The sequence below is a fragment of the Cheilinus undulatus genome, linkage group 5, assembly GCF_018320785.1.
Source record: "Cheilinus undulatus linkage group 5, ASM1832078v1, whole genome shotgun sequence".
Taxonomy (NCBI): domain Eukaryota; kingdom Metazoa; phylum Chordata; class Actinopteri; order Labriformes; family Labridae; genus Cheilinus; species Cheilinus undulatus.
In genome coordinates this window covers 26,881,331-26,907,092 of record NC_054869.1, presented here as the reverse complement: position 1 = coordinate 26,907,092, position 25,762 = coordinate 26,881,331, and the positions used below count along the sequence as shown (strand labels likewise).

Genomic DNA, 25,762 nt, shown 5'->3' with positions numbered 1-25,762 from the left:
GTGTTTTGCCTCCTAAATTCCATTTTGAAAAAAGTGGTAAATGAGGCCAAATTGCTGTCCTATTTTCAAAGCACTGCAAGTTGCTGTCTGAGGAAGTCTCCTCTGTAGAGAGAAACATTTTTCCTTGGATTGTTATCTTGCTAATTGGCTGGCAGCAGCCCAATTTAGCAGAGCAGTGGATAATGTTGATTAGAACATAAAACCACAAGTCACTGCTTTCTAGAAACAGTATATTAGCTACAGCCACCTTTAGAAAGAAATTGTCATCAAAACATTTCAAATAGATTCATTTAAAACAATTACAACATTTAATTATCTGAAGAAAAACCCACATGAAATACAGAAAACTGTTTGGATCATTATATGGCACCAGACACAAAGCCTGAGCTCGACATGTGAGGCATGTTTTATATATGTGATGGCTTTAGTCACACGTATACATTAATGGGATTCATGCACGATTACGGCAGGAAGCAAAGCAACACGATCTTCAGGAAAATGAGCTGCATTCAGCATTGAACGTATTCTCATCAAATGTCTCTAAATCCCCTTTTCCATACACTATTGTTTTGCACAATCACCAGTCCCAATGTAGCCTGCAATTGACTTGCTCTTTCATTCTGCCTTTCATTCTCTCCACCTCATCAAAGAAATCGTTTCTGCTGGCAAGAAAAAAAAATGCAAATGCTTGCCGTGTGCTCCCTCCTCACAAGGCCAGAATGGTAGAGGTGTTAATGAGTGACAAAGCGTTCTCATTACCAGGAGAGGGTACTTGGGCTTGGTCTGTCTAACCAGCTCTAATGCATTTCAGTTGCTAATGCTCCCAAACTGCCGACTTCACATAGTAGGGTCATTTATTACAGCCAGACAGTCTTCTGTATCCAATGAAACAGGCACAAAGTCTCCCAAGCTCTGTGGTCACATAAATCAAGGACAAGTGCAGTTTGTCAATGTCTGCATCTCTTCTGATCATGATGGACTGTTAGCATGTCGTGCTGCTAGTGTAAGGCAATATTTCCTCCAATTATGATGTAAAGGAAAATCATATATATATAAATTTTATTTATACAAGCAGTTAAATGTCCTGGCACTTGCCATCAGTGTGTTTTTAGGTTAAAGATACTCTACATTGACAAACATATTTGGTTACACCTGTTAATTATTGAATTCAAGTGTATCAATCACATCTGTTGCCATAGGTGTATAGCCATTTGCATGCATTTCTAATACCAAATGTGTCGTTCTGAAGAGCTCAGTGACTTCTGCAATAAGACTTCATGAAGTATTATCCCTGCTGGATATTCCACAGTCAACTGTAAGTGATATTAGAAAGTGGAAGAGTTTAGGAAAAACAGAAACTCAGCCACCAAGCAGAAGACCACGTAAAAACACAGTGCAGGGTCAATGACTGCAAATAAGACATCAGTGCCTGACCTCATAAATGCTCTACAGAGTGAATGGGCACAATCCCCACTAAACACTCCAAAATCTTGTGGAAACCTTTCCAAGAAGAGTGAAAGCTGCAGCTAAAAAGGGGGCAACTTCATATTAAAGTACGTTTATTTGACTACAGTGTCATTACAGTCCCTGTTGGTGTAATGGTCAGTAGGCATATTAGCCTCACTTTTTGTACCTGATCAAATTTCTGAATGCATAAAAAAATGCATTTATTGATTGGGCTCAAAATGACTGCCACCTCTCAAATCTTAAGTTGCTCGTGCTCAAACCATTCTCTGCTCCGTCGGGTAATAGCTGCACTCAGAACTAAATTCTGCCCTTGGGCTTTATGGTGCACCAACCATAGGAAACAAATATATAAGGTTGACCAATCCTGTTTTCTCAGCCCATTTTTGGTGTGTTAACTTCTTGAAGTGTTCCATATCAGTGGTTACTCTTTATAAACTGTGTTCTGGTCTAGCATTTCTGTTAAATGGTTTAACCTAAAGTGTCGAGCTGATTCACCTAGCTGATTGAGACAAAGCTCCAAACCCAGAAAGAAAACTATCCAAGAGTGGCTGTTCCAGGGCAAAGCACAAGTGACCTGAATGAGAGGAGAATGTTTGAGAACAAGTGCAGGATATTTTAGTGGCCAATAGGAAGCAGACACTTTGAGCACAACCCGAGCAGATCTAAGCACAAGGAAGCAGTTTTGAGCACAGAAGAGATTTAAAGGAAAATATTTAAGAACCTGAGTTCAAAATCAATAAGTCATGCTCTCAAAACTTTAAAATAAGCTCTTGTATATAGTCTCAATGATAACTCCCTATACAGGTTTGTTAGCAGCTTCTCACACATCAGTGAAATTAATCAAATAAAGCTTCAAATAAGTACATATTTATGATGTTCTTCCCATTGATCATTGGTTAAAAAAAATCAATATTTTGGGTTCCTTGGGAGAATTTGTTGGACAGATTCAAAGCTTAGATACCTCCCTCTTGATCGCCTTGATGGCAGATCAACTAAATAAAGATCAAGAACCTTAGAGGCCTGACAGTAGGTTGGAGTGAACATTAAAGGATGTTTGCTTGACATTTTACGGATGACACACTGCTTTGATCGCTGTGATAAACCCGAAGATGTAAGGCCTGGAAATGATGTGAATTGGACGTCAACAGATTTGTTTGTTCATTAATTCAGCAGTCAGCGAGCTTATGTTTACCTTTCTATTTTTCCTCTATAATTCTACTCATATGGGAGTAAATAGGCATGTGTGTGCAACAACAGCAGTGCCTCACATCTCCATGTCAGATTCCTTCTCTACCATATCATCAGTGATATAAATCCCCCATCTCACCTACATCAAATCCACATGAATTCTAGTTAAACTTACATCACACTCTTTATAGTTTTCCCAACAAAGACTTTTTTTTAGGGTGGCCCTGGTGTGCAAAACACAACTAAACACAACAGCAACAGTAAAAAACACATGTGCATAAGGGTACTCTCTGTGATATTCATTAAAGCATCTTCTCTCATCTGTCCTTTGCTGTTTATCACCCTGCATGTTTACTCACATCCTCTTCGCTGCTTCTCAGTCAATTTTCAGTCAGTCTGTTCTTAAAAAGCTCATACACTGAGTCCGTGACACTTTAAAGGTCTTCATCTCTATTCCACATCACACATTTTCAGAGTGCAGATAAAGTTAACCTTCAGACAGCATTCAGTCAACCAATGGAGAGTTTCCAGCTGTTGCTTTAGGTGCTTTAATGCCAGAAACACAGACTATACATCTCCAATGAAAAAGACTTCTGTCAGTCCATCATTTCTTTATTCGACTTCTGAAATTTTAAGCAAAGGTGTCAAGAAGATCTTTTTGCAAGACATTATCAATGTCGCTTTTATAAAGAAGAGATATCCATTGTTTTATTGTTCAATGGGTTTTTTTCCAAAGAAAATTATTTTTTCATTTTAATTGATATAGAAAAAAAATGAATGTTTATATTTATCATGATGAGTTGATATCTCTCATGGAGAGCTTTCCTTTTTTAAGTGTAGTTCTCCAATGTGGTGCTATTTCAAGAGTAGCTTTGTGAAATGGTTTGTGCATCTCAATACTTGGTGATACAAAAATATGCTTTAACAGTCAGACAGGGAAAACATCTGTATATTTCTCTAGCAGAGCTTTGTCAAGTCTGAGCAAATGACTCCCGTGATATTACTGCAGTAATCCCAGTTTGGGCCACATTCCTAACAGAAAACCTGCCTCAGAATCCAGAGGTAAGAAGTTTAAAAGAAGCAGTCATTTCCCAGGCAGGTAGTCTAAAAAAGGATGCTTCCTTTCATGTGAAAAGTGTAGGATCCGATTTTTCAGAACCAGATTTCTGCAGCTTCCTCTCCCCCTTCTGCAGCAGAAAAGTCTCTCTCTCTCATCTCTACAATTAATCCAAAATGCAGCCTCCAGGATTTTAACAGGTACCTGGAAATGAGAGCACCTATCCTTTCATCTTTGCACCAACTGCATGTTAGTTTTAGAGATGATTTTCAATTTTTTTACCTCTCACTTCTGAAGCTTGGAAACATTTGGCCCAACGCAGTTTCTGACTTTTAGCTCCTCACATGTCGTCATGGTTCCTTAATGCTGCTGCTCTCCTGGTAGTTCCTAAACCTGAACTTTAAAAGTTAAGGTGACACAACTTTTGCTTCCAAGGTCCCTCAGACTTTCATTAACCTTCCAGAGAAGATAGAGATGGCTTTTTAAATTAACTTCTTTAAATACATTTTCATGATCTCTTGTCTGTCTTATCTATCTAACCTTTCACCACTTATACAGTAATGGCCAGCTCTTTTTATAAGTGGGTGTAAAACCAGTTTCATTCAGTGTTTCAAATAATGATGCCAAAGTGTGGTTTTCAACTGTAATTTAAAAATGAACACAGACTCAAGGTCACAGGAAGACACTTGTAGTGGACAGCATGTGTCACAGATCCATCTCTCCTCAGATTGAAGCCATGTTTTCTAACTCCTCTTGCTGACATGAGATATGTTTAATGCTTCATACCAGTCTGGATTGGATTTCGTCATCCTGTTGTGATGGGATCATCTCATACGGGACATTTGGCTCACAGATAATCTTGCTTATGTGTGTCAGGATCAATCTGGGTGCTTCTATGTACAGTTATGTGATTCCAATGATGAGGCATGTGGATTATTTTACCCCACCCTGTCTGTTTCCCTTATTTATATGTAAATAATTTAGGGGAAAATATTTATGTAGAGGGATTTTCACGATTGGCACAAAATACCACGAGAAAACTGGAAGAAGAAGAAGAAGACCTTCATTAAACCCTTGGGAAAATTCAGTTTTCTAACTTTGTTGCTGGACATGCTGCACACACATAGGCCGGGTATATTCAAATCCACATACACAAACTGAATCCAGTAGACATGCACTAATGGAAAGATGCCTGGGTCAATTCAAAATTTTGAATATTTCATATTTAAAAGCATCAGTCTGATACATTTTGAGAGAAAAATCAAGCATAATTACAAGACAGTATGAATGTATAATAAAGTATCTATCTATACATGGTCACATTATGCTATATAAGAAATGAGACTGACAACTTCTCTCATGAAATGCGCAGCAGCACAACTTTAGTGTAGTCGACTTGTTAAGATAGCTACGTTATCTCCAGGGCTAGACACTAACTTTTTTGCTGACAAGCAACAGTGGTAAGTGGTTTTGCATACTTACTAGCCACTCGGTATTTCCACTAGCCACAGTTTTGGTGTTTGGAAACTATGAGCTATATGCCAAATTTGGTACAAAGGGTATGATATGACACACATGCTTTACCTTCCCTCATCAATATGATCAATATCAGCTCTCCTCTTAATAAAGCATTTCTCCCTTCACAGCACACTACAGATATGTCATACTTCACTGTTAGAGACAGTAAGTCAAAACTCTTAGATTTTTATTTTCTCCAATGGATATTAAGTTTATGCTATTAATAAAAAACTGTTAATTGGCTGTTTTGTAGAAAAAACTACAGCAGATTACAAGAACATTTCTAATTTTCACCCTGACAAATCTTCACCAGAGAATGTTAAGTGTCAAACCTCCTGTCCTCTGCTCTACTCTCCTTTAAACTGTATGGTGGAAATGTCTTCATATGTGTTTCTAAAATTAATCAAAATATCTGTTTAAATAATAGATGACATATTTGGTGCAGGAAGCTCACATTTGGAGAACAATAAACAACTGTAATATCTGATGTTTAATATTAGAAGCTAAAAAAAATCACTGTTTAGTTGAATTTTCTTTGACTCCTAAGTGATCAGTTAGTGACTTTTATCCTTCTGTCTCTGTTTCTCACTGCCTCACTTCACTGATTCAAAGTTTCAGAGTTTCTCTCGTCTTTTATAACCGTTAAGTATTATATGGCAAATCAAAATACAAACGTATCAAAGGTTTTAATAATGCTTCGATTATGAGCGCACTTGCGGCGGTTTTATCGTTTAGATCGCCCTCAACAAAGAAAGAATATAAATAGAGTATTGATTGAACAATATTCAGAAACACTGCCCGCCCTGGCTCTCACAAGCGACAGAGACAAACAGCTGGAGCACACACACAAACGGCATGGATGTGCTGATCCTCCATGGACAGAGAGGCACTTTAAAGCCGAAGGACAAAGTCCAAGTCTGAGTTTATCCTCCAACATTCTGAAACATTTTCCCTAAACAGAAAGAAACCTTCAGTGTACATTACCAGCACATTAGCGTGTTCGTGTGTGTCAGTAAATGTGTGTGAGTGTCGTATTTGTGTGTGTCATAGAGCATCAAAGCCTTTGGCGCTGCGTGAAAATGCACGAATGGATGAAGAGACCAGCCACTTTCCAGTTATTTTGGAGGGAAATTTGAGCCTTTATGTGCCGAAGGCCTCTCTGTAACAAGTCTAAATCATAATGGCTAACAGACAAGTACAGTCAGAGTGAAGCATTAGTTGTGACACTGATAAATTCCACCCGCTATCATGGCTAGTTAGAGTCATTGCTACCTGTCATGGCCGAAATCCACCCAGATTTGGCTAGTTGGCGGGTGTAAATGTCAAGCCCTGGTTATCTCTCCTGCTATGTTAGCTAACGTTATGCATCAATGACACGATGCCTCTTTCAGCAAGCTTTAATTCCTCTAGTAATATTACCTGTAGCTAACGTTAAGCCTATGTCAACAGAGTTCCTGGGTATCTTAGATATACCAGAAAATATTGAAATCATTGCAACCATGACTCACCAAATTCAGTCAGGCAACCAACGTTAACTATATTCCACTTTCCAAATCGGCGAGGCGTCTTCTTTTCAGCTTCCAAATGCTTTGGTCTGCACAAGCGAACTGCTTGTACACTTCACAAACCAATCAGGTAGCAGTATTTCCCTACCTTCCCAAAGAAAGAACTGGTGATGTGAGGCCCTTCGCGCTAATATTTCCATGCTCTCAGCTTGTAGAGTGAATGTTTTTATCAAATTCAAGGCTCCCTTCAGGAGCGCACACATGTTCGCAGTTCACTGATAATCTCTGGTATACCCCATGTCCCGTCCATACCCCCCCCCCCAAAACACATATTTTCTCATCGGATCTACACGATTCACGTAGGTCACCTATTTTGGTTTCAAAACGGCGAATTTTGCCGAAAGGTGGGTGATTTTCATGCCTGGATGATGGTCTCTGTTGCCACCTGTTTGTTTTAACCAGGTTTTTAAATGCATTTTTAATGAAAGAAAGTTGTTCATTTTGACATATGATTAAAGAGGAAACAAGCCTCAGTTATACTTCAGCAGAATCTGAAGAGAAGGACAAACCAGAGAGGAATAAATGTCATTTGCATTATTGACCCAAACACAAAAAAACCCATAAAATTTTGGGGTAGTTTTCCCTTTGTAAACCGCCAGACAGCATCAGGAATGACTTTCTAATGCCCTGCCAACCCCGCTTTAATAAAGGAAATAAACATGCGGAAATTACTATTACCCACAGACCATCCAGCTGACATGGATGATGATGCTGTTTGTGTGTGTGGGATAGAGATAGAGAATGAGAGAGCAAGGATATGAATGGACTTCCTACGCAGCTTTAGAGGGGCAGGTCCCCAAATTTTGGAGACATCATTATAAACCATTGTGACTGAAGGAAGGTGTATAACTTCATAGCAACAGCTTTCTAACTGCTTCCTATCAGGTTGTATTTGTTCGAGGGGTTAAAGTTTGAAGCTTCTTCAATAAATCTGAAGGGTGATATTGATTTATTTAGTTTAATTAAAGACTTTGATTATGTTGAGTTATCAATGTTTTGCAAATGGTATCACTTTATGTAACCACGTCCTAAAATATACATGTATACTTAGTGATCACAAGGTCAGGGAAAGGTCATGGTTAAAAATAACCACTTAATATCATCTTTTTCACATTTTGTGAAAACATCATTATAAACCATTGTGACTGAAGGAAGGTGTATAACTTCATAGCAACAGCTTTCTAACTGCTTCCTATCAGGTTGTATTTGTTCAAGGGGTTAAAGTTTGAAGCTTCTTCAATAAATCTGAAGGGTGATATTGATTTATTTAGTCTAGATTTATGTTCATGTTTTGTTTCTATATTTTTTCACCTGTAATCTGACGATGATGATCAATTCAACAAGAAGTAAAAACATGAAAAGTAAGTGTAATTTGGTGAACAAGCCCTGTAACACTCACCAAGTAATTTCATAAATCCAATTCCAAAAGTCCAGATATTGGGATCCTGAAGCTGTAGCTCACTCTGAACAATGCGCTCCTCTCCCAGCTGAGTTCTTACAGCGAGGGATTTCTCATTTCACATCTCATCACTGTTATGAATACAGAAGTAAGTGTCCCCTCCTCTGTGTCTCCTCCTGCAGCCCCTCCTCTGATGAGGACGTCTCCCCTCAGCCCAAAGCGAAGAAGAAGAAAAGAAAGTCCCAGCGGAGGAGGAAGAGGAACAGGTCAGTTCCGAAATAGAGATGACATTGCAGTGAGATGTTTTGTTTGTCGCCTTTGTCGTCTTCCATGAAATGAATAAACCGACGTGTGCGGGACAATGCTAGGAGTTCACGTATTGCTTTTCCTCTGCTTTAGGTCTCCTTCACACAGTCAGTCGCCCCTGAGGAAGAAGAAAAAGAAGAAGAAGAAGAGCTCCAAGAAAAGCAAACGGCATAGGTATCCTCTGCTTATTTTCTGCTCTTACTAAACAAACTTAGTTGTCTTTTAAATTTATTGAAGTTTATTATTCATTGAAGTGTAGGGACAGATGGGAGGCAAGTGAACTAATGTTACTCTCAACAGCATTTATAGATAGAGCTAATTCTCAATGTGGGTCCCTAGATAAACCTTTAAAATACACAAAAGAAAGCAAGAAATTAGAGGCAGTAGAAACAAACTTGACATTGATAAAACAGATACAATGCAAAGAAATACAAGTAAAAAATAGTGAAGATGCATTGATTATGAAAACCAGGGCTGATACTCATGTTTAAAAAATAATCAAAACAATAGAAGACCAGTACAGACCAGTGCTGCAAGGCTCTGCCCACCTCTTCTGCTCCATGTTCTGAAAGAAAGACTCCAATGAAAACTGCTCTTGGTAAGTTGCATTTACCAAAAAGTAAATCACTGTTATGATTTCACTGATTAATTTCACATAATAAGGGAGTAAATCTGTTCGTATTGGCCTTCCTGTTTGATGCTGTAAATAGAGCCCTGTGCCGGACTCTTTTCTTAATCCCACTCCCACTGGATCTCTGGCATACACCATCCACTCCTGCCCAGACCCGCAACAGTCATGTCCATCCCACACACATCCTGCATGGATTCTGATAATCCATGTTAGATGTTCAGAATAACAGACAGTGTGTTTGATTAAAGGCAATGTTGATATAAGACACTGCTGAGACACTGTAAATGACATAGAATTAAAATGTGTTATTGAAAATGATGTTCATCACAAACTCATCATCACCTTAAAAATTACTGAAGGTCAAAAGAGGGTAATTCAGGGGGAGAGAGAAAGTCGCAGTATGAATAATGTTACAACACTAACGTTAGCTTTCAAAGTTAGTTTCATGGAAACTAACGGGTTCACTGTCCCACCGTGTAAACTTCCACCGATTAATAATGCTTCACAACCAACCATGATGTGCCACGTCATCAGAAGGATGATGGACCTGTCAGCCCTGACGCACCTGTCACTCACACTTTTGCTGTGTTTATGTTGTATAAAAAACGTATGAATTGTCTTTTACACATCATTTATTCATTCTATTTTGGTAAGCGCTAGCTTTCAATTGAAAAAAAAGTTTATGTTCCAGCATTTATTTCCTCACCTGCTCCTGCTCACAGCAATGAGAACTGAACTGAGATTTGCATTGGGTCTTGCGTGAATCATAGGATCCAGCTCCCAAAGCAGCCCCTGGCCTGCTACCAGCTAATTGCAAAGCAATATGGGATCACTCACAGCATGAACCAGGAAGGGCACTTTTTAACAGCTCTCTCCCTCAATATGTGAAATTTTTCCCTGAAACCAAAATGAAATTTTAATTTTTAGTTTCTTTTAATCAGAGTCCTTAATTAAGAACAAGAAGGAGGTGGGCGTGCTGAGCAGCACATCTTTTCTCTGCAACCTTAAAATGCATAGTGGGGCCACAACATTACAGGGAGGTTGGGGGGATACATCACCCCATGATCTTGGGCGATTAAACTCACTACTGATGTCAGAGAAAAATCATGGTCCATCACATATAAGTGGCTGAAAACTGTTTAGCTAATACCAGACAAGTCCACTTTGAGGGCCAAGTCTTTAAAATCAGGCTTTTCTTTTCTTTCTGTTGCAGGTATACCTCAAAGAAGTCCAAACACAGGTTTGTGTCTGAATTTTGCATTCATTTTTTTGCATAACATAAGCATGCTTGTGGCTATATTTTCTCGAGGTTTATATATTTATTAGACAGTAATTTTTTGAAGGCAAAGAGCCCTCACCTGGATAAGTTTCTGTTGTGTCATTTAGATTTCAGGCCTTTCCTCTTTAAAGCCAGTGTCCTTTGTGTACCAGAGGAAGCAGACACTGTGCAGACTTGGCTCCTCTCTCATGACTCTGTTCTCTTTCATCCCACCAGCTCTTCAAGTTTAAAACATAAGAGGAAGGATGAGCGCAAACACAAGAAAAGGTCAGTCTGTGCTTGTTGCATCAGAATCATGTACTCTCCAAATCCCACACAACTTTTTTGACCCCTGCCGTCCCACACCTCCTCTTCCAGTCTTTGTTGAGGACAAAAGAGAAAGCACCAACCAGAAGCTTCTCATGTAAGGGCAGGATTGGTGAAACAGGATGCAGCTTTTTATTTATCTGAGCAGAGCGTGAAAAAAGCCTCGTAAAGAGGGAAACAGATTGAAAGCCTGAACCACAAAGAGAGGGGAAAAGGGGTGAAAGAGGGTAAGAGAAACCAATTTCATGCTGTGATCTTCTAACATTTTATAATTCGACTTTGGATGAGCGAGCCGTTGTTTGTAAGCACAGAGCCGAGTTCAGTCGCTGCTTACTGCCACAGAAATCACGACTTTCCGGTTCACTACAATGCTCTACTCTCTGTCTTTGTTGTCTTCACGCCTTTCCTCTTCCTTTACAGTCTCCCTCTCGCTGACTCTAATTTTTTTTTTTTACATGATACATATTTTTCAGAAGTAGAGATGAAACACTTGGAAAATCCTACTTTAATTGTACATCTTTAAAGTTACGCTTGATCTGGGTGCATATTTTAAATCTTGAACAGTGCAACTTAGAAAACAAGACCCAAACATCTTCAAGTGGCATATAGTACGCAACTACGCACTCTCTGTCGCTACTACCAATAATTATTTAAATTTTAGATTAATCTATGCAACAAATCAGTCATTGGAGGATATTTGCAGCTTTTTGCATCTTAATAAATCTTTTTTGTTGTAACATGACTGCATTTTTTTAATCAAGTAATGAACAATGACAGAAAACCAGCAGCCAAAGCTGTCAGAAAAATAAGATGTATGACGTTCACCTGCAGTTGTTGTTACTAAGCCCATAATCTTGAGCTTTTACTCAATGAAAGGTAAACATTATTGACAGATCACTGTGAAGTAAGTTCTATCGATTGATTGATCGTTGTGCTTCTTATTCACTCATGCCCTTTCTCTCCTCTGCACTCTTCATCGCCTCCTTCAGTTCTCGGACTCACTCGCGGCGGAAACGCCGCCATCGGAGGTCAGAGTCGGAGAGTTCCTTCTGCCAGTCTTCCACAGAGGACAGGTATGAGCCCATCACCCCCCCTTCATCCCCCACTCCTCCCTCCCTCACTTTATCTTATCAGCCTGAGGTGTCTGCAGAGTTCCCGGTCACACGGCGGAGATGACTGATAAGACAGAGGTGACTTCCTGATCGCAGGCATGGCCAGCCCTTATCACAGCTTCACAGGAAATGGCCCCAAATTCACTGCACAGATCGATGGGCTCAATTATAATGACGAATCTCAGACCTGTGATAGTATGAAAGATGGATTTTTTTTTTTTTCAAATATATCTTTTATGGATTTTTTCACAGAGTTGGTAGCATGACAATTACTTTTAGCTAGTACAATAAGTAGTGATAATTAAGCCTGGATTAAATCAATGATAAAAGAATAAAGAGGCTGAATGACCCTGTTTTATGAGCCTTTATGCATTCAAACCAAGAATCGAGCAAATCAAAGCATCCTCCAGTGCCAACACTGATAGGTTCTTTTGCTTATTTTGATGGATTTTGGGGCTTTTTATGCCAATATATATTTTTTTTTTTTCAAAGAGTAAGGTAGTTGATCGAGTCGGAAACAGGTAAGAGAGAATGAGGTAGAGATATGCAGAAAAGGGGCCCCAGGCCAGGCTTGAACTCTGGCTGCTCACATACATTGTTATCCATGTACCCTATCTTTAAAACAAATTACACATTCATCAATAGCAGCAACTATCCATAAATCAAATAATTCTTATAATTCAACCCAAATGTGGAGGGGGTTCTAAGGAGTAAAATGATACACATACGTCCTCCAAATTATTATGAAAATTCCGGACAAACATTTGATTCTCAGTTTTTCAATCGAAGTTTTCAATTATGCTGCTTCTCCCGTCAGTTCACATCACTGACATCAATCTCATACAGGTTTGGTTGTTAGTTTGCCAGCTGAGCCTGATTAAAGGGAAACTACTTAAGGAGGTTGTTCGACATTATGAAGCAAGTCAAAGGTTTCATGCAATACGGTAGAAAGATGACAGATCCTCCAGAGGTTTGCTGATGTGCATAAAGCTGTATTTTAGCCACCCTTAACCTAAGACCACAAGGAGAAATGATTGCAGTGGGCTCAGAAATATATAAAGACCAATTTTTAAACTGTTTTATTCGCTGATGAATGCTGTGCTACACTGGATGGTCCAGATGGATGGAGCTCTAGATGGTTGGTGGATGGCCACCTTGTCCCAAAAATATGCAAAATATGTGGAGTTCCTAATTGGAACACAGGGTGGACAGCAGTTTACCTCTAAACGGCAGTTGTAGGAGGAAATTCTGCCATCCTCAAAGGAAACATAGGCAGAAACTATGAATGGACTTACAAGTTCAATGGATGACAGAATTGTTAGGGTATTATCAAAAAAAGGCTCCTATGTTAATATGGAGCTTGATCTGTAAAGATGTTTTTGATTGAAATAGCTTTGATTTGAGAAAAATATCCACCTAATGCAAAAAAATTACATCAGATTTCTGTTTTCAATCCTTTAGAAACTATTGTGTGTTTTGAAACTTTGTTTTGCATAATAATTTGGAACCCTGCATTTTAAGTTATTTGTCATCATTAGTAATTATGTCAAATAAAGTCCAGATTACAATATAGTTGTTGAGGAATGAAAAATCTACTGACTGCCAATTATATAGATGATTTAGTAAAAAAATGAACAAAAACAGTTTGCATGATAAAATGGAACACAGTGTAATGTGAAGAATAAAAGCAGATAGAGAATGAAAAATGACTCCTTATGCTATCCCAGTTTTGTTTTGGATCAATTATGAATGATTTAATGATTATGCAAAACAACAGCATGTATTTGCTGACTGCTGAAGGTCTATTTCAATCATTCTGAACATTTTTATTTTTTATTCCCCTCCCATGATTGTGTTTTTTGATCATTAAGTTAAGGAAAACAGTTAAAATCAGCTCAGATTGAGCTTTAGACAGTTTTTTTAACAGTTGTTTTTACAGTAGAAGTCTGTACCTTTTTAACTTAACTTTCCAGACAGAATCATGCTCAACTTTTGTTCTTCACAACAGCCTATGAATTATTTGAGAAAAAGAGCAGAGAACAAAATATTACCTAATCTTTTTTTCTGGTAGATTCTGATCATTTATTTAGACCTAATGAATAAAGTTCATGTTTGTGTTCATCTCTCTAGAGTTCTGAATAGGCTGTAACGGAAAAGAAGCCTTTGCTTCTTGTTTCTGTGATATGAAAACTAAATCCAGCTGTTTCCCACAGACACCGTCTGCAGAAATCTGTGGTTCATCAGACATTAGGGCACCTGGAAGCTGTAGTCGAGGAAACTAATGGAGTGCTCAGCCACACAGACATGAAGTGGAGACCTGCAACCAAATCAGTGTGTAAAACGGCTCCAAAATATCGCTCCATCCTCTCAACCGCTACCGTAAGTACACTTTAGGACTCTTAACAGTGCCACCACTGGGGTTAGTTTGATTTCTCAGTTATGGCTATGTGAAACAGATCACTGTCAGTCAGACATGCCCACAGTGAGATGGATAAGGAGTCATTCTCAGTAGAGAGAAGAACAATGTTCCTCTTTTGAGATCTGAATTCTGGTGTTTCTATCAGAAATCTTGGCAACATTATTCAACCTAAATGCAACTTGGCCCCAGTCTGAGGTGTTCTTATAAAGTCTCTTATACCAAGGTACTTTTGTCTGTTCTGATTTTTATTTCTTAAACAAAACACTCCTTGTTGATACTTGAATGATACCAATGAAAAATGCTGTGTTTTGGAGGGTATTTAGTGTCAGGGATGAGCATTTCAACAGTCTTTTCCCTTTACACATTATTTTCATGTACTAATAGTACACCTAAAAAAATTTTGTCAGGACAAAATCAGTACATTAACATTGTTTGTGTCCTTAATTATTCTTCTTTCAACCAGCTGTGTTCTTTGTAGACATGACCAAGACTGGTAAATGAACAAACAAAATTAAAGCTGTTAATTTGGTTAATGTTTAATATTGTGTACGCCATATTAAAAAAACAAACTGTTATCAACCTAAAAGATCAGAAGAAGATAAAATGTTGTCTCTCTGCCTCATTTTTAGTTCATTAACAAGTGTCTGACAGGAAAATGTTTTAGGCATTTAGCAAAAGTGTGACAGACTGCTTGGTCCAATCATATGAGACAGTCTGATCACAGATCTCAGATTCCCCCCTACAGACCCCTACTGTGAGATGTAGCCTCTGTCAGAGTGGAAACACCCGATGACTTTATAAATAAAATTTGATTAAACTTCCAGTAAGAGATAAGGTATGGGTTAGGATACCAAAAGTTAAAAGTCAAAGTCCTGACATGCAAAACCTGATTACAGAATGTTTGATAAAGCTGACTAAACAGTTTGCTTATAGTGAAAAAGTCTTGTCCTATATGAAAACACTCTAATGCAACTAATGTGGTTAAGGGTAAAGCTAATGTTAGCTTGTCAACCCAGCTATACACACATAATCCACAAGTATACAGATAAGCACGTACCAATAAAGAAGCACAAACCAAGGAGAACAAACAGCCTACGTACATCTTGTGCACATATTATTGTACAAGTTAGAATAGAAATATTTTCTTTTAAAGCAATGTCAAGTCACAATGAGGTAAAAAAAAAAATCCAGTAAAAAATAAAAAGATTAAATATTTAAAAACATCATACAACATACTTAAAGTTATTTTTTTTAAAACCTTTAAGCCTCTAGCAAAGCAAAGAAATTTTTAAACTGGTTAAGTTCATATTCTGGGACTCTTTTTTGCCTACGGGATGGTAGAAGTTCATACTCAAGATAGAGGACACGAGATGGATCAAACAAAACTTGCTGTGCTTGCCTGAAAACAAACTGTTCATACATGGACTGTAGAGACCAACAAGTTTCAGTCTGCACCAGGTGAGCAAAATTAGATTTTAACTGAACAGAGAGTTTAAGTGTACTGATTGACACCAAAACCCCTAATGTAGCTAAAGCTGATGTTTCTAAAAGTGACGGTAACATAGCTACATCAGCTCATGCAGCAATGTTAACTAAGTAACTAGCATAGCTACATTAGCTTTAGCAAAAGCTAAGAGAGCTAAAGTGAGCCTCTGTTCCTGTAACTACTTCTAAAACGGGTCTATACATACTTTAATCCCAGATTAGACCTTTGACCTTTTTTCTGTTTTGTTTATGAAATGTCGCTTAATCTACAATGTTTGAAATGTGGCTATTTTATAAATGTAACTAAGACTTTGCTTATGAATAAGGTGAAACTAAAATAAAACTTCTAAAATGTTGTACCAGCAAATTATGTCACTTATGAGGTAGCGTTTCACAGTAGTGGTCTGCAAGAGGAGCGTCTGAGATCTGTGGTCTGCAGCCAGACCCCTCTCCAAACATAAGGCATTAGAAGTGGATTTCCTTTTTTTCCAACACTTTTATGTCTTTGAGATTATAAGTTTCAAATCCTATTGGTTACGGTCTGGTAGATTAGGTCAGCCTGCGGTTGGTGGATGGGTTGTGGGTCAACATTACTCTCAAGGATATTTGCAGGTAAAGTGCATGATATTAAGTCTAAGTTTATTGTTGCTGCTGACAGACTAAGGATAACATCAGTGCTTCTTATAGTACTTTTGCATTCATTGATGGCAGATTTGAGGAAAGACTGGAAATGTTTAATGGGGAGGGTGGGGCAGACATGTATCAAAAGCCAAAGGCCCTCGATCTTGGAGCCTGCAAAACAGCAGCTTCTTTATTTTGGGGCATCAGCTCTAAAAACGTAGCTAGTAACGTAAAAGTAACATCATTAATACATTTTTGCTAGCAGCTCATGTCCACAAACTTAAATTTCCTCCTCAACTAACTCCTGTTTTGATCATTACCTCTCTGCAAAAAAAAACACACCTTTCACAACAGTTGAAAGCCAGGCTCGTCATTTAGTGCCACCTCTGTTTCTGGTAATACTAAAAATGTATTTTGTCAAAAAAGGCCAACTTCTGTCTGTAGCCCTTGGAGACAGACAATGAGATACAAAAAACTGAGCCTGTCACTGGCAATAACAATCATACTTAGAGTGTACTATAACTGAGTGCTGTTTATTTATAGAGAGATGTAAAAGTTAACCTTAAAGTAATTGTAAGATTATTTCTGACTAAAGTCATCAAGAAGCCAAAGCATCTAGATGAGGGCAAATGCTAAAAAGTATCCTCTCACATATGGGGTTGGTCTGAGGCAGTAAGGCAGGGGTCTCCAAACTATGACCTGTGGGCAAAATACAGCCCACGGACCATTTTTGATTGGCCCACAACAAGTTCTTTAAATTGAATAAAATATGTCTTATATTAGAGCATGAAACGTGTGCTACACTGTATTATTCTTTTTAGTTTCAGAATGAGGTGCTACCATGCTAAGTCTGTGAACAAACATTCTGACCAGAATAATTTTGTTTTTTGTGTGGCTAAATTGAGACAACACTGTAAATGGTAAATATTGGCTACCAAAATAATACCAATTTCTTGGTTTATAATTCCCCGATGGATTAGGGCAGCAAATAGCGGCAATGATATTCCAGGGTCCAGGGCCAACCAGAGCCCCCTGAAATCTGATTAGCCACCCCAAAATCATTAAAATGATTCTTTATTTCCCTTGTCAGCCCTTAATTAGCAACTTTATCAAACCCAATCACTTAGAAGGTCATTAAACACATTAGAGTGGTTTTACTAACTGAAATTTCCTCATGATGAGGAATATGAAAGTGGCAACACCATCATTAAATATTTCTCATAAGTGGCCCCGATTGAAAAAGTTTGGGCCATGCAGTAAGATCTTGTACCCACTCAGCTCCTAACTTTGGTTCCTGTTAATGCAGAGATAAAGTTAATAAATTTGTACTAATAGCCTTAATGAAACTATACACACACCCTCCAAAAGTATTGAAACGGTGAGGCCAATTCCTTTATTTTTGCTATAGACTGAAAACATTTGGGTTTGACATCAATCAGCTTTCAGCTTTTCAGCTTTCCAGCTATTTACATCTGGATCTGATAAATGACTTAGTAGATAACACCTTTTGTTTGAACAACCCAGTTTTCATGGAGAACATGCGACTGACAGGTGTGTTTTGTTGCCCAGGTGTGTCCTATTGCGTTGATTACTCAAACAATAAATAGCACTGAATGTCTACGCTCAGTTTCAGATTTGGGATTTGCCTGTGCAGACTGCATTTATAGTTAGACTTGTAACCAACATGAAATCCAGAGAGCTGTCTATGGGTGAAAAACATGCAATTGTGAAGCTGAGAGAAGATGGAAAATCAATCAGAGCCATTGCACAAACATTGGCCATAGCCAGTACAACCATGTGGAATGACCCGAAGAAGACAGAAACCACCAACTAACAGACGTCGAATGGGTAGACCAAGGAAAGCATCAGCAGTTGAAGACAGAAACATTTTGAGAGCTGTAAAGAAAAACTGTAAAACACCTGTTACTGACATCAGAAACAACCTCCAGGAGTGAAGGTATCACTATCTACTGTTCAGAGAAGACTTCACGAGCAAAAGGACAGATTTCACTAGAAGATGTAAACCACTCATTTGCCAGAAGAGTAGGAAGGTCAGGCTGGAATTTGCCGAAAAGTACAGAGATGGGCCTCAAAAATTCTGGGACAAAATTCCATCGTGCAGCAAGATAATGACCCAAAACACACTTCCCAAACAACAAAGAAGTTCATCAGGGGAAGGTTTTAGACTGGCCAAGTCAATCTCCCGACTTAAACCCTATAGAGTGTGCATAAAGGGGAGACTGAAGGGAGTAACCCCCCTAAAACAGACAACAACTGAAAGAAGCTGCAGTGAAAGCCTGGAAAAGCATCACAAAAGAAGAATGCAAATGTTTGGTGATGTCAGTGGGTCACAGGCTTGATGCAGTTATTGCAAGCAAAGGATTTATAACTAAATATTTAGTCTTATTTAATTTCATCTATTTTAAGTTTATCTGTTCAAATATTTCTGCTCACCTAAAAAAAAAGTGTTTCATTACAAGTAATGTATCAGATCCAGATTAAAATACCTGGAAATAAAAGCTGAAATGTTGACCTCTTGTCTGAGTCAACCCCAAATGTTTTCAGTCTACAGCAAAAATAAAGGAATTGACCTCACTGTTTGGAGGCAAGTGTATTTCTTTATTTTTACAGTTCTCTTTTAACCTAAATAAATATAAACCACAGAATTTTTCAGAACAACATGCAATATGATACAAAAGCAGGATGGTCATTTTAATATTTGATATTATACATCCAATCAGCCATTCCAGTAGTTGAGAACACAGACCTGACCTGAAGTGAGAAAAAAGAAACTGTTCAACTGTGACTGACAGCTTTCAGAAGCTGTATTTTTTATTTTGATAAGGTGCCATGCATTTCAGATTGATTTCCCCTAAGAGCTTTAAAAAACCCTTAGCTCTGTCCTTAAACTCATTGTCTCATGCTCACTGAAGCATGAGATATTTTTAATTTCTCTCCAGCAATCATTAAATTATGCTAAATACACTGACGAATGTTTTTAATTACACACCACAGGGTTTTAATTGAAATTCAATAAATTAATCCATATATTGAATCATGTCAGCCATTCAATATCCCAAAGTCTTTTCGGAGGGTTTCCCAGCTGCTTACTGACAGGGGTTTATTGGTGTTTGCATTCGTTATGGGCTTTTATTTGGGGAATGAAAGCACTTCATTTCATGAGTAATGCAGAATCATCTTTACTTGAATTTTTTTTTACTGAAAAAATTAATCCAAAACAGGAAATAATGATTTATTGGTCATGTTTTGTATGGTGTGTGCACTTAATTTCCATTTTATTCTAATTGAAAGCTCTGCAAAGCACTCTTAATTTATTCTGGATAAAGTGGTAGGTATGCAAAGAAAGACAGACAACAAAATCCACAAAATCCAAATGCAAGTCGTTTAGTATAAAACAGAACTTGTTTTGTAATTATATCTTGAAAGTCATTAAATGTTCTTGTGGTGAAGCTTTAAAAAGCCAACAAACAGAAAAGAAGCTGATATTTTCAAAAAACACCAAGGCAGAGATTCAATGTTTATTCGATAGCAGCCTTGTCAGAACAAGAGAAGCTGACATTGAAGAATGTCTCAGTTAAAAATAAGTGAAATCTTTCACTCTGGAGTTTCACAGATTGTACATAGATTCGAGTGATAAACAAGGGCGGTAAAGAACACAGATTGTTTTAATTTCCCTCAGGGCTTGGTCTGTTGTGTCGACTCTAGGCGAGATAATAAAAAGGAAAACTTCAGGAGAAGAGACCGTCTCAATAAGTAAAGAGAACATACTTTGATAGAGATAACTCAGCCATGATCCTGGGAGATTTGGTATCTTTTTCCATCTGTAGAAGTCTGCAGTGGAAAAAAGCTGTCTTATTTCGATATACAACATGCAAAGATTCTAAAATCTTCAAAGTAAAGCACCAGTAAAGAAAGAAAAAGGAACTTTCCAGTAAAAGTCTAACTGGCTCTGGGTTTGAAGAGAGGGTTATTGTCTTTTTCTTGCAATTCACGACTCTAATGATGCACTTATGTTGCCCGCTCTTCCCTTTTTCTTACACCTTACCTACTTAAGGAGGAAATCTTGATTGGTAAGTCGATACTATCCGCAGATTGAGGGATTTACTTGTAGGTCGGTGCAGGCTAATTATTTACTTCTTACAGGAGAAAGAGTCACAGTCATCTGTCCTATTCTGAGGGCTTTCTTAGTTAGACTGATGGGATCTCTCTTTGTCTGCAATCCTTTTCATTTCTACATAATACTCATTTTGTGATGTTTGTTCAATGTTCTTTAAATGAAGCTTTTCGACGGGGCTATTCTTTACTCTTTTTCTCTTCACTACAGTTAGAGGCGGTAGATCTTTCCACGCATAGTTTTACTTTCTTCTCTGCTGTTTTGTTCTTCCTTTCATATCCTTGTTTTAGTTTAGACTTACTTTATCTAACTTTGTTTCCTGTTGATTTCTTTGACTTTAGTTGAGTTCAGACATTCTTTTGAGGTTAATCGCATGCTTCAAATTTGCATGATGTCTTTTATCTTACAAAGTTTTCTGTCCGAAGAAAAACAAAAGGAAACTTCTTCTGTGTTTTCAAGGGTATATGTTGCTTTTTTACAAGTAGATTCACAGTTCATCAAAGCTAGCAGGCTCCACTTCTCTACATTTCCTGGTTTTAAGCTGAGGCCTGTTTGTCTGTTTGCAGATTTTGTCATCAAAACCTGCAGGCGAGCTCTCACAAGGAAACGGGTCCCAGGATCTATCGAGCCAGATCGAAGGTCCGCATGATTACGATTCTGGGAATGACACATCTTCGCCGCCGTCGAGCAAAACTGGAGTTTCTCAAGCGAGTGTCAGTGAGAAAAAGAGGAGCCACTGCCAGCATCTGACCTCACTGGAGAAGCTCAAGTTCACAGACAGAGACAATGTGTCTGATTCAGGAAACTCTGTGACCAGCTATGCTTCCCTGTGCAGACCCTACGGGGAGGACAGCTTGTCTGCAGCCCTCTTCAGCACAAAGAGGTGATGCTGTTTTCTTTATAAATAATCCATTTGAATAAATGCTTCTCAAGAAAATAGCAAGCTGTTTATCCTCTGTTACCACGCTCTATGTCCTCTTTTGAAATATTCATTTATGTGAAAATAAGGGAGCAGTTCTAAAAAACATAACATGATACGGTTTTATCACTCAAAGCAGTAAAATGTCTTAACGTGTTTTCTTTGCAGGGAGCAGATAACCTTAGGGTGTCGGGTACAAGTAGTTCGATCTCCCAAGACCTCAGGCTGTTCACAGAGGATGAGCAAAGCGTCTCGAAGGAGACTGAAAACCCGGTCATCCAGCAGAAGGAGCCGGAGCAGAAGCAGATCCTCGGGGAGTTCCAGGAACTCTGGACGCTACTCTCGAAGTCTGTCACTGTCATCCTGCAGGTTGGTTTACAACTTTAAAGTTTCACATCACTGACATCGACCAATCCACCAGTTAGACTTGAGTATACTTGAAATCTGGGATTAACAGGTAGAAAAATCTTATTATTTCCCAGCACAAACCAATTACTTTAATGATCCACTTATTTCCTCTGAAGCCATGATGACACTCAAATTTGTGGTAAGGAGTCAAACTTAACTCTGACTGCTCACATTTCCCTCAGACTTCGTTAAATCAGCTTTGGTAGTCTTAAATAAAGCTCAACAGTGCCAGCTTGGTTCTGGAGGTACACATTTTTAATAAGGTGCTACCTTTTCACATTTTGGTTTGCTTCAATTAAAATTTTTGGTGAATTTTCAGAAATTCTCAGGGAAATTATCTGGACTGAAAATCTTCATGAAACTGGGCCTTTGTGGCTAGTGTCATGGTAGGATGATAATTGAGGATAATGACAAACTTTCATGTAAATTTCCAATCAGGCTCTCATTTGAAATACTGTTTTTTTCCCCAAAATTTTAATCTGAATTTTTGTATTTTCTTAAGACTTTCTTTAAAAAGTTTTGTTAAATTTGGAAATTTTAATTTTCAATTAAGTTTTTAATTTTTCCAACAGTAATAGAAATTTTTAGAGAAATTTTTGAGAAACCTGTCCATGGCTTATGCTGTCCCAAGAGATGTCCTCTATCTTTACCGTAAAATCTAAATAAAAATAACTTTTTTTTACACTACTGATTCAAACTTTCCCCTGATATATTTCAAAATGATTGGCTGTCAAAAAAATTCAAAAAATGTTTGCTGTTTTGTCTGTAGCCCAGACGCTTTCTGATAAGCAGTTAAGTGCTAACACTAAACTCTTGCAATGCTTGTAAGCGGTCTAATGTTCCTTCAAAATATCATTCAACTTGCCTTTTGACAGTTAAATATTTCTAGTTGGGAGCTGCAACAGCAAATGTTTGGTTCTCAGTGTCAGTCACTTTATACAGCACCATGACACATCTTTGATGGAAAATATTCTAATAGAAATAAGATAATTTAAAATCAAATTTCTGGATCCAGAATTTTTGGGGAGAAGAAAAAAATAGAGAAGTTTAGTGACTGACACAAGAAGAGGAAGAGTTGAAGAGTTCTAGATGAACAGTATGTAGCAGAGTCATGTTAATAACCTATTTTATTTGATTATTGGCTTTTCAATTCCAGTATTTGATGAATTGTTAAAACAATACAGTCTCAGAATAAGGCTGCAAGGCTGTGTTGGATAACTCCCTCAAAACTTTTGTCAAAATACATGAAACTTTCAATGTTCCTAACTGGTATGTCATCATGACAATATTCAGTGTACAGTACTGAAAACATTCCTAGTTTTTACCTCAGAAATCTGGTCAAGTTACGTTTATCATTCCCACGGTCATTATTCTTAATATTGACTATTCAGCTGACTATTTGACAACCAGTCAAAAAGTACCATCACCCATGATCAAGAAAAGGAAAATATCTTTACATTGATATTTTGCACAAGAATTGACCAAAATCATTTATTGACTTTAAAATTCATCAGTTAAAGGGGTATTTCTGTGTTTTTGTAGTTGGGTTGAAGTACTTGGTAATAGCAGTAGCCTTAGCCTCCAGAGATTTCAGAGTGTTGTCCCTTTAAGAATATCCTGCTGGGGATACCAGCCAGAAATCTAGGCTTTACATTGCTGCAGATGGGTACAGTTGTGTTGTGTAATTTACCGAGTTTTAGGTAAAAGTGGGCCAAATAACAATGTTGGCTCACCTGCATGCCATATCAACATTTTTTGAAGCGTTTTATTTTTCACCCTGAAGGCCTCTGTGTTTGGCACTATTTTGCAATGCAACCTTCTGCTATGTGCTCTTCCACAACAGTGTATCATCATCTGTGAATTAGCTGTTTAAGCTTCATTCAAGCTTTGACAAAGACAACAAAATAAACTTAAACTTGTTATTTCAGCTCAGTTTTCCTCTTAAACAGCTGACACATTGTCTTCTTAAGGTGAACATATCATGCCCACTGTAGTTATCAGCCGTTAAAAGAATAAAGCAGCAGCCATAAACTTCCTTGGATGACAAATTCCAAGTTAAAGTAGGTCAGTAAAATACCAGCATTCACTAAGGTGGGGAACTCTGGATGAAGAGTGATGCAGGCTGCAGATGCTTGCTTGGACCAGGAATGTCTCAAAGAAGTCATGACAGCACCAGCTCTCTGGGGTCTTGGGCATTGGGTCAGTTTGCACACCAACACCACTAGGTAACTGGGATCTCTCCTGCCCAACAGTGTTGTTTAAATTTCTCTCCTCCCTCTTTCTTCCCACTAAGTCTACATCTGCACAAGTTGTTCCCCTGTGTACTCCGGGCCATAAAAGTATCCCCTGGTATCCACAGTAAAAGGCATGTCAAAATCTCTCATTTTTAGTTTTGTTTAGCCTAGTTTGTTGTTGTTGTCTCTGTTGAAGCCCTTAAGACTGGACAGCTGATCAAGCGATGATATGCTGTATGAGAGAGCATGTAACCGAAGGTTGGCTTGCAAAATAGTGCCAAACACATGTTTGAAATGGCATGCAATTGAGCAACATTGGTTTTTGGTCCAGTTTTACCCAAAACTTACATACAACATACAACATTTCATACAACACAACATCAAAAATACAAAATATTCCTTTACTAAACAGAAATGTATGTGTTATTAGGCTAATTAAACTTAATGATGGTGAAGTTTTGCTTTGCATAAGATCATTTTAAAAGCATTGTCCATCCAAGCATGTTGTTATCTTGATAGCAACATGACTTTAATAGTTTAATCTTGTCCAAAAAAGGCAACAATGACAATTTATTAGAATTGAAGCTGCTTCAATCTTCATATATTTGTATTATGTTTGCAAAAGAAGTAGCACTTACTCATATTCTGTTACTTTATGATTCACCAAAAAATTCCAGCTACATCTATGAAGCCTATGTTACTACAACCTCCAGGAATTAATTGTCTTTTTTCTTATTGCCAGCTCATACTCCCGCTCCCCGAGTTATTCAGCTGATCCGAGGCGACGAGGTAGCGTGGCCAGCCTGAGCTCCAGAGGAAGCTACTGCAGATACACTCCTGACAGGTGGACTTTGAGTTGCTAATGACTCCTCATTAGTGTTTCACCAGGATAGATATATCTATGTATTTACATTGTTGGTGATTAAAATTTCATATTGTTATGTCTGCCTCCCAGACTACGAGACAGAAAGAGAACACCGAGCTCCAGAGAGACAGATGTTAAGCATTCACACAAGGTTAGTGGGAAGAGACGAAGACGCAAATCCTACTCCCCCATGAAGAAGAGGAGGAGAGACTCACCAAGCCATCTGGAAGCTCGCCGAATCACAAGGTAGCCCACAGCTTTCCCATCCTGGCAATTTGGAGCAGTAATATCCAATTTTTAGGCCTAATAGCAGCAAAAAATGTGTTGCTGGCTCCTCCCTACGCCACCTCGGTTGGACAAATCCCCTACCTGAAGTCACAACGTGTTGATGTTCTGTACACCTTGAAATGGCATTTAGCCAGAGGATGAGATAATCGTCAGCTCTGAAGTCACCGCAGGTGCCGAAGAAGCAGATGGTGATCATAGGCAAACGGAAATGAATGAAATAATTTTCAGCAGATCTTCTGCCTCACTGTTAGTGTTACTTTTTCATGCTGCTTTTTTGGCAGCAGATGACAAACAAGCAGTAACACACTGAAAAGAACATACAAATGTCACAAAGAGATTTCCAACTACAGATTAAGTTTCTACTTTATTGATACTGCTCTTCATCAGATAAAGAAGCTCTGATGGAAAGCTTTCAACAGTTCTAGTTTTACAATCAACTGTTTTGCAATTAAATTCACATTAAGGTAATTTTGTTTTCAACAGGTTGGACAAAGGTTGAATGAGAGATCCACAGAAAACCTAGAAAATATGCCCACAACTGTTTTAAATCTTAAGGTAGC

General features: G+C 38.2%; 1 protein-coding gene across 1 annotated transcript in view; it reads left to right on the top strand.

The window, feature by feature from the left end:
- Window positions 1-25,762, top strand: part of srrm4 (serine/arginine repetitive matrix 4) — a 99,913-nt gene that overhangs the window by 70,236 nt on the left and 3,915 nt on the right. The window contains exons 3-12 of the mRNA XM_041788354.1: window positions 8,377-8,460; window positions 8,594-8,674; window positions 10,345-10,371; window positions 10,627-10,677; window positions 11,706-11,789; window positions 14,042-14,207; window positions 21,055-21,371; window positions 21,576-21,776; window positions 24,792-24,893; window positions 25,005-25,160. Of these exons, the coding sequence (XP_041644288.1) occupies window positions 8,377-8,460; window positions 8,594-8,674; window positions 10,345-10,371; window positions 10,627-10,677; window positions 11,706-11,789; window positions 14,042-14,207; window positions 21,055-21,371; window positions 21,576-21,776; window positions 24,792-24,893; window positions 25,005-25,160 (1,269 nt within the window). The remainder of the gene's footprint in view (window positions 1-8,376; window positions 8,461-8,593; window positions 8,675-10,344; window positions 10,372-10,626; window positions 10,678-11,705; window positions 11,790-14,041; window positions 14,208-21,054; window positions 21,372-21,575; window positions 21,777-24,791; window positions 24,894-25,004; window positions 25,161-25,762) is intronic.